Genomic DNA, 10307 nt, shown 5'->3' on the forward strand with positions numbered 1-10307 from the left:
GTGTGTGTGTGTGTGTGTGTGTGTGTGTGTGTGTGTGTGTGTAAGATGAGCTTCATATTCAAAAAGCATCTGCATTTGGAATTCTGCATGCGGGAGATCAAAATGTTACGATTATATTTTGATCAATCACGGTGGTGTAAAATGTCAAAACCATCAATACATACACAAAATGGCATGCACCATGTAAGAATAACACCTATTTTATCCAGACTGTCTTCATTTTGAGGGTTTCAAAAGAATATTTGGACAGCTGAATCACAGCCTTTTAAAGAGAGAGATGATGGAAAGTGAACATTAATGATCCAATGCATTCCACATCATATGCATATGGAATAGGTAGGTATGGCTGATAATAGAATGGACCACATGGTGTTCATTACCTCAGCCAAAAGTGAAATCAAAGAGGGGAATTGTTTTCAACCCTTTTTGTGTCTTAGTTTAAGTTTCTTAGCACATAGAAGGATTACACAAAATCACGCCAGGGATTTCTGTTAAACTTTGTGGGTGATCATATCAATTATACAATGCTTCTATGTTCGGCATCCATGCTCATGTATGAGAAAATCGTCTGTGAGCAATTCATTGTCGCACTGCAGGCAATCCGGCAGGACTGCACCAACATTGAGGCAAATGATCCCAAAAATGAATGTGGTCTCAACTTTATACATCAACAAAAAATTTATTTAATTATATTTTCTTCCATGCGACAAGCAGCTCCACAAATATGTCTCCATTTGGTTTCAATGGAACGGTTTATCCCCCTACCCAAGAATACACACAGGATGTCTTCGTACACATGTAACCAACACACAATGTAAATTTGTGGAGTTGCTTGTCGCATGGAAAAATAAATTCTTTAAACTTTTGGTGATGAATGAAGATCAGCATGCAAGGATTTTTGGCACTTCAGAGAACAAAATTGGCCCCGCCTCATTGCTGGTGCATTCCTGCCTAATTGTCTGCAGGGAACGAATGAGTCACTCGCAAAAAACTATTTCATGTAACGAGCATGAGTGCCTTAAATGGAAGCATTGTATAATCAATGTGATCATCCTAATGATAGGTATTAATGATCCCTGGCACATTGTGTCAGAGAAAGAAGCAAACAATCTGTCCACATCTGCGCTTCCTACTTTTCGATGTGATGATGGGACTCATGACAGAATTAATGAAATTACCTCAAGTCAAAGTACGAAAAGTATTAAGTATAATGCTATATATTTAACGTCGTCCAAATACCTGTGTAATTCCAAATATTCATCCATCTATCCATTTTCTGATCCACTAATCCTCACAAGGGTCGGGGGGGGGGTTTGTTGGAGCCTAACCCTGCTGTCTTCGGGCAGTAGGCGGGGGACACCATGAACTGGTTGCCAGCCAATTGCAGGGCACACATAGGCGAACAACTATCCACGTTCAAACACTCACACAACTTAAGAGTGTTCCATCAAACTGCTACGCATCTTTTTAGAATGTAGGAGGAAATCGAAGTACTTGGAGGAAACCCACGCAGACACGGCGAGAACATGCAAACTCCACACAGGCAGGCCGCAGCCAGAATCGAACCCTGCTCTTCTGTACTGTGAGGCCAATGCGCAAACTAGTTGACCACCGAGCCGCCATTCCAAATTATTCATCCATCCATCCATTTTCCGATCCGCTTTATCCTCACAAGGGTTGCGGGGGGTGCTGGAGCTTATCCCAGCCGTCTTCGGGGAGTAGGCAGAGGACACCCTGAACCGGTTGCCAGCCTACCGCAGGGCACACAGAGACGAGCAACCATCCGTGCTCATACTTGCACCTCGGGGCAATTTGGAATGTTCAATCAGCCTGCCATGCATGTTTTTGGAATGTGGGAGGATATCGGAGTACCCAGAGAAAACCCACGCAGGCCCGGGGAGAACATGCAAATTCAACACACAGGGAGGGATTGAACCCACAACCTCTGCACTGTGAGGTCAACGCGTTAACCACTGGACTACCGGGCCGCCCATTCCAAATTATTGAATGCCACATTTTTGTGAAACTTCTTCTATTAAAACTGAAATTGTACATATCAACCACGTCATGACTGTGTTCATTCATATGCATTGTGGTGGTGTACATAGGCAAAACCATGAAAAAAAAGCAACTTTATTTCTTAAAACTTTATTATACATACAGCTGTGGACCTAATGGTGAGTCCATCAAAACATGAGACATATTTGGCAAATAATCTTTTAAAAATTGATAATGTATGAACCACTCAAAGGTTTGGACATGCCTTTGCATTCATCACAATTGATCATATAGCATAATAAAGTGTGTCCAAACTTTTGACTGGAACTGTATGTCATATCTGAAATATTTCCCAATCATTTATTGTTCATTGGTCATAACATTGAGCATCATCTGCATAAAAATTATACTAGAACTGTATCAAAAATTATGTCAAGTCGTGTTTATTGATAAGGCCCTGAATCACAAACAGTCTTAAAGGGCTTTGCATGCCCACGGTTGACAAATATTAATGCTTGTACCATGATTTTAATTTGCCGTAGTGCATTAAGAACGGGGTCAAGTGATAAGTAATTTATTGAATTAAAATTATTTGAAAATATACTGAAAGTACTCTTCTGATGCTTTGTCCTTATTCCTAATACTCCTCATCTGTCGATGAAATTATAAGGCTTCAGCTACGTACATAGAGCATTTCATTAAGACAGAAAAAAATATTGACAATTGTGGCCGTGTGATTGGGAGACAACCAGCTCAGGGTGTACCCCCCAAACTGCCCGAAGACTGCTGGGATACGCTTCAGCACACCCGCGACCCTTGCGAGGATAAAGCGGTTCAAAAAATGGATGGATAGATATTGACGATTGTCTGGCGAGCAGACCAGTTCAGGGTGTACCCCACCACCCCTGCCTGAAGACAACGGATATAATCCACCTACCCTTGTGAGGGTAGGCGGTTTGGATAATGGATGGATTATGTTATATTACGAATGTACAGAAATCTAATGACCTGATACTCTTGGTGTATATCCTGGAGCTCTGTCATGGAGTGATCAATGTCGGCCTGCAGAATCATGTTGCTCTCATCAGTCTTCTTCTTTGACTCCCTCAGCACAGCCACCTGTTGCTCCAGATCCAGGGTGTTACGCTCTTCCATGTCACACCTGTAACATGAATGGAGAACACTATTAATCACAAGGTACCGCTGTACAAACATTTGGAGAATGGGGCATATCGTTTTTTTTTTTTTTTGTTTTTTTTTTACACTGCATGTTGTAATATCAGAGATATTAAGACCATAATGCTTTCTGACACATGCCATGGGAGATATGCAAAATGGCTCAATACTCCTTTTCCACAGCTCTAGTTTATTGAAATAAAAAAGAAGTATGAAAACAAATATTTACTATCTCAACCAGAATGGATACTTGCTGCTAGCTTCAAATCAACCAACTAGTACTCACAGTACACACCTTGTTTTTTTTTTTTTTGTTGTTTTTTTTGGACATGCGTTACACTACCAATGTCACTTGCTAACAACTTACACCTACCGGTACTATTATTAGGACTCATTCATGTAGACAATTTGTATCTATTCATTGAAGCAAATAATTAATAGAAGCATGATACACTTATGACTGCAAATTATATCATGTACATTTGAATTATTTATATATGTATAAAATACTGCAGACAGTAAAAATATTTGTCGATTATGGCAATCTGGCCTCGTGCGGGTACATTTGTGACACCTGCTTTCATAAAAAATGCCCGTGCCTGTTGTAGTTAAAAGGCTAAAAGATGGCTTAGAACTTTCAGGAAAGTTACAGACAGATAGAGCTGACCTGGCATGGATGGCAGCAGCTCTGGACTTCATGCTTTCAGACTGCAGTGCCAACTGGGCATTCTCCATCAGTAGTTTGCCAACCTAACAAAAAACAAAAAACAAATGCAATAACAACCCAGATGCAGTGTTCTGTCCATCCATCCATCCATCCATCCATCCATCCATCCATCCATCCATCCATCCATCCATCCATCCATCCATCTCAAGCTCCCAACTTGTTTCTTTTCTACTGGGCTCTGAAAATGTTTGCACACAGAACAAGTGTAGTCAAGCCAGTCAAACCTTTTTCTATAAACTTGGGGTCACGGGCGTCGCTGTAAATTTAAGATAAGAAGATAAGAAAACCTTTATTCGTCTCGCAATGGAGAAATTCCCAATTCACAGCAGCAACGTTATGAATGGAAGAAGTAGAACAACAAAATATATTTGATGTTTTTATCATTTTTACTTATTTTGGTTGTGTAAACTTGACATGAATACAAGATGCATGACATTTCTGACCTTTGATGCATGCATGACCCGAAAAAATTTCAGATACACGGAAATATTTGTCATTGTTTTTTTTTTTTTTTTGCTGTGACATTTAACTTGCATTGGGGCATATCAGGTCCAACAAACGACTGCCACAAAATGATTGCACCGTGTAGCAGTTGGCACTCACTTTGTGCATCACTGTGCTGCCATGAGTACTGGAGTGGAAAAATTTTATCCCACACACCAAAATGTATTCTATTTTTGATAATGAGTCATTTGCACATGGTTAATTGGCCAGTCTTCTTCGTGCTCTTCCATTTATCTGTGTCAATCCATTTTTTTGTGAATAAAGTGTGTGTAAGAGCTCATTGGATTGAATGAAAACATGAAGTACAGCGTACTGTTGCCCTTGAATTTAGTAGCTGAAAGTAGAATTCATATTCTTTTTTGCTAAGTGTTTAAAAAGAAGGAAAGCAAATGAAAGAAAATCGGAAATAACAGACTATGTTTTCAACCTCATAAAAAAAAAACAAAAAAAATAAACCTTCCACAATTGTTTTAGCATGACTGTAAAACATCTCCGGGACATGACACAACCTTGCGTAAGGAGAGCCAAATAGAGTACAACAAGGAATGTGTAAACCATTTATCGGATTTAGAGTTTGATGCGCTCAATATGTGTGGGTTTCACTACACTCGATACTCCCGAGCCTTCGTAAACCCCTGTGAGATCAGTGGATCAAAAACTACTTAAGGTTTTAGCAGATTATTAGAATAAATGAATGTGCTCCAAATAAGAAAATCTAATCTTATGCTTTTATATGAAAGGCACAAAAGAGGAGAAAGCAGTCAAATTTGATGTGCTTCAAAGACATGACACAATCTTGGCGCTACGCACAGAAAACAAATGTAACGACAAACTTTTTTTTGCAGAGTGCTATGAAAGAAAATCAACAGAGACATGTAATACCACAATAAAGTTAATCCCATAAAGTGAATGATGCCATAATTCCTAATTGTTTTCATGTTTTCAATGATATTCTCGCATATAATTTATTGCTTCACAAATGGGACACACACAACAGAAACTGTACTAAAACCCTTCAAGTCTCTCTTCAAAAAGGCAGTTAAAATCCTTGATAGGAAACCAATGCACTTGCACAATTGTATCATTCTAAAAAAAAAAAAAAAAAACTTCACATTCTCAACCTGGATAGCTACCAGATTTTTGTGGATGCCTGTCTCATTTACAAAGTTTTAAATGCACTTGCCCCTCCACCTTTGGATAAATTCATTCAGAGGCGAAACAGTGATGGTCTGAGAACTCGGGCCTTGATGAGAAGTGATTGCAATATAACAAGATATAGAACAAAATTCGGTCAAATGGTCACTTCCGTAAAAGGAACGCAACTCTGGAATAAAATGCCAATACACAATAGAGACTGTGATTGCTTTGCACTTTTCAAAAAAGAAAAAAACATCCATCAGACATGCACCTACGAAACACCTTTTCCAGACTCCAGCCCGCTCCAATGGGCTTCCGGCTCACCAATTTGTAGACCTAAGTGATTTGTCTGTCCTGGTTTTTGGTCTTGTAATTGAGTACTGCAACTTTTTGTAGCGTTTCTTTCATTTTGTCTTCCCTATTTGGTTTTTATTTCTTTCATTGTGGTCTTAAAGTTTTATGTGTCTCACTGTGCTATTTTAGAATCCTGCCTTGGGACTACGGCTGAAAATGAGCCTTTATGCTAAGTCGGGGTGCATTTACACTGTTTATTCTTGTGTTGATTAATGTGCGCTGTCCCAATGAATGAATAATTAAATAAATAAATAAACAAATAAATGTGTGATAACGAGGCTCATAATTGCATATCAAAGTTTTAATTCCTTTCTTATTCTGGATTCAAAATGTATACATTACAGCTCACGCACTCGTAAGATGCACTTGTTACAAACTAGAAACTTCTCGTCTACTTGTAGATGAAATATTGTGACATATTTCAGTGTTCAGAGGTTAGCGACTGGCTAGCACTCAAAAATGCTCCATAACATGAGCCTTTCAACACCTTTATGGCCAGAGAAGAGATGTTATTTGCATGGTGTTTCTAAATGGCTATGTTCCACTGTCATGTCATGATCATTAACTCTACAAATAGCGAGTCCCTGTGTGACAGCAGTGAATTTTATACAGTCACACAGCCTCGGTATTAGACATAATAGTCTTGCATTGGTCGTTTTTGGTAGGAAATATGTCATTGCGTTGTCAGAAACAAAGCATCAGGTGCATCCTATATAATCATACACTCTTGATCAATTATTAATTTGTCTTACCTGAGCACGGAGTTCTTTCACGGCTTCTTCCTGCTTGGACCAGTCCTGAGTGCACAACGTGTTTCTCATGCCCCTGACAGCTATCTGAACTTCCAATTGTTGGTTGGTCTCCTGCAGCCTGTTCACCTGCTCCAGGAAGCCCTTCAAACGAGTGTTCATTGCCCACATGATCTGATGGGAGTTCTGCAGCGAGTCCATGCTAAATTCACTTGTGTCCACTCGGAGACACTGATAATTTCGGTCAGAGGACAGACATTATTGGTCAGGCTATTATTTGTCATTTTAAAAGAAACACAGCACACGTACTTACTTCGTTCCCAGCAGATGTGATAATTTCTACACCCGTAGGTACGGCTAACCGTCACACTTGTTCTAGGGCACGCAGTCAGAGGCGTTAACTAAGTAAATGTTTACCCAGTGATACTCACGCGAGGTAACGTGACCTCCCAAGCATAAAAGACAACAATTGCAGTCAAAAAAATTCTCCCAGTCTGTCTTAGTTGGTCACAAGAATCCAAAGAACCTCTCCTCTGTGCACAGCTTAGCACATTCCTCTCGAGAGGACCGGTCAATACTTTCTTCTTCCCACTGCGTGTGAGGTCATCGTCAGCTGGCCCCTGAGATGGACTCAATGAACTGCGATCAAACTACTCTGAGAAAACGTGTGGTTGTGTAGTCTTGATGGTCAACCAACAGCAGCAACCCTCGACTGTTACAAACACATAGAAAATAGGCGAGTGGGGAGCAGTGGGGGTCAAACACAGTGCTTATATCACGAGCAGCCCTGCGGGGCCCTTTGTCCACTCTGATCCAGGATTACTTAGCTGCTTTCAAACACACTGAAACACAATGTTCAGGGAGCCCTAATAATACGTCGTGCATCAGACACTGAATTCCGTATTTTTGTGCTGTTTTTGTTTAAATTAAATTCATTAAACTCACATACACTGCTCTCACATCAGTAAAGATTGACTAGTCGATTTTTAGAGCCAAATTTAGTTCTGACTGTCTGGGCAAGATTAAAATCTGTTTGGTACTGCAAATGCTCCTCAGATTCATCCAGCAAGATGGTTAGTGGTCTTTCTCTTTTGTAGCGCTTTTCCACCGACAAGACCCTCAAAGTGATTCACACTGACTCCTCGTTTGCTTGTTGATGACATGACATCAGGAGCAACTGGGGGTTCGGTATCTTCTTCAAGGACACTTCAACGTGGTCACAAGTGCCAGCGATCAAATCCACAACCTCGGGGTTGGGAGGTGACCACTCTACCACTGAGCCGTGCACCCCCAGCCCCATCTTCTGATGACAAAGAAAATGCATGTTATCATCTCAAGAATACAAAGCTAAATTGGATTGACCAAAGCAGCCAAATGGCCATTCCACCTCCAGGAACTGAAATTGGTTGAAAATAAAAGATATTTACACCAAACACAATTAAGCATGCCCTAATTGGCCTTGCTTTGTGTACCTGGACACAGTCATGATTTAGTGTCATCAGGGTTCTTTTTGCGTGTTGAGCTACAGACAAGGAAGATCTCACCTATGGTAGGCACGACACCAGAGCTCGGAGGGGCTATGGCCCTGTCAGAAATCTGTCTAGCCCCACTTCTGCCCTCCGCAGAACATTTATTTAGTTCACAATTAAGGAGTCATTCCCTTGCAATACAATTCCTGTTTGCACGTTTGGGCTGCAGCTGTATCCCATGTCTGTTTGTGAGGGCAGGAAAGGGTGGGATGAGTCTTTCAGTTACTTGTGCATTAATTCGGAAAATAATCTCAGACCGCGCACTGGTTCACTGCGACTGTTCGTAAACTTAATGTCGTTTTTCCATTAGCCCCAAAGAGCCCCACAGCACACCACTCCATGATGCCCAGCACCGCACCGCATGGCCTCCATTGTTTTTCCATTACAACAGGCATGTGGCGGGATGGGGGCGAGAACAACTGCATTGTGCAAGCTTGCGCTGCGTTATTCACACTCGCAGCGTGTCATACCATTTTATAAGCGGTGAGTCTCACCCAATGTTCTTTGAAGCAATTCAAAATATGAATTGCTGTTGCGTGATGTGGGGATGACACAAATTGCAGCCCATTAAATGCACAGAAGCTTTCACATTGATGAAAAATCAATTTCCGGGTTTAAGACACCGGTCAGTTGCCTTCAAGGATTGCATGGCTTTTGCGTGGCATGAACTGGTAAAAATGGAGCAACCAGATAGCAACTAATCCACAAAGCACACGCAGATGGTTAAATGAGTCACTAACTGAGGTGCCAAGCAGAATGACTCTCGGTGCGCCGGTGGTATTTGCACATATTTAAATGAGGTAATATTTGTCGGAAAATTGCATACCTCTATGCAAATGAGCCTTATTGATAAACAATGTCAAATTGTGCGAATGGCCGCCCACATTTTGGGGGCGCAAACAACATCCACAGAAAACTGGTGTGCAATTGTTATTATTCTGTGTAATCCTCGTTGAGTGAGCGGGAGTATTGCCAGAGCAATGTGAGTGAACACTTTGACATAAACAAGACACGTCATCCAAAATTATCCCCCCGCCCCAGTGTATACACTGCACACATTTTGTGTTGTTCCAACAGTATTAAACCATGTTTACAATTTCATATGTAACATGGATGAAAGTGAGAACTCAAACGTGAATGTTTACCTGCCAGTTGAGTAGAAGCACCTGTGGCAAAAGCCAAACTGTTTCAGGGTTTTTACTTTCTGGACCTGGATTCAATGCCTCTGCACATCACATCTTTACAAGGAATTAGATCAATAAGTAATATCAATAATGTAGCAGGAATTACAACATTGTTATCAATTCCCCTAGTCCTGGGTGATCTTTTCCACCCCTTCCAAGATGTTCCCACTTCCTCAAACTCTGCCTTGACTGATCGACTGCAGGTGTGCTTTGGTTTTCCTGGCTCTCTTTTACCCTGGGGGTTCCAGGAGAAGTCTTGCCTTGTCGTGTTGAAGGGAAATTATCTCCTGATCTGTGATTCAATTTCTTCTTGTTTGATAATGATCCACAGGTGTTCATTATTTATTATTTCTGGCTTGTGATTTCCCATAATATTTTGCAAACATCTGATTAAAAAGGGCTGAAGATAAACGGTTGTTGTTTTTGTGATATATATATATATATATATGGAGAAGTCTTGCCTTGTCGTGTTGAAGGGAAATTATCTCCTGATCTGTGATTCAATTTCTTCTTGTTTGATAATGATCCACAGGTGTTCATTATTTATTATTTCTGGCTTGTGATTTCCCATAATATTTTGCAAACATCTGATTAAAAAGGGCTGAAGATAAACGGTTGTTGTTTTTGTGATATATATATATATATATATAGAGCGTCTGGATAGCTCAGTTGGTAAGGCATCGGTTTGGCGTACGGGAGACGGTGGGCAAGATCCTTCACGCTATGCCTACCTCATACAATGCAAGATCCTTCACGCTATGCCTACCTCATACAATGATGACAATAAAATGAATGACATGCTGGCTCAGACGTCGCCCGGCCAAACAAGGTCTGCGTCAGGTGCTGGGGAACCAGAGCACCTTGATGAAAAATGGGCTACTGGAACAAAGCGGAGATGGGCGAGATGCGATAACATGGCTCTGTTGGAATGCTACTACTCAAGCAACCC

At 40.9% G+C, this 10307-nt stretch overlaps 1 protein-coding gene across 5 annotated transcripts in view; it reads right to left on the minus strand.

The window, feature by feature from the left end:
* krt222 (keratin 222) overlaps positions 1-10307 on the minus strand; it is a 42097-nt gene that overhangs the window by 17226 nt on the left and 14564 nt on the right. For 3 of the 5 annotated variants that reach the window (XM_019879729.1, XM_019879731.1, XM_019879734.1), the window contains exons 1-4: positions 6959-7743; positions 6649-6876; positions 3842-3924; positions 3007-3160 (exon numbers count right to left, since the gene is read on the minus strand). In XM_019879729.1, coding sequence (XP_019735288.1) covers positions 3007-3160; positions 3842-3924; positions 6649-6846 — 435 coding nt within the window. In that variant the 5' untranslated portion in view covers positions 6847-6876; positions 6959-7743. Of the gene's footprint in view, positions 1-3006; positions 3161-3841; positions 3925-6648; positions 7744-9319; positions 9413-10307 lie in introns of those variants that run through there. The other 2 variants (XM_019879732.1, XM_019879730.1) reach the window with 2 other exon arrangements.

Source organism: Hippocampus comes, unplaced genomic scaffold (genome assembly GCF_001891065.2).
Source record: "Hippocampus comes isolate QL1 unplaced genomic scaffold, H_comes_QL1_v1.1 scaffold158, whole genome shotgun sequence".
In the NCBI taxonomy this organism is placed as follows: Eukaryota; Metazoa; Chordata; class Actinopteri; order Syngnathiformes; family Syngnathidae; genus Hippocampus; species Hippocampus comes.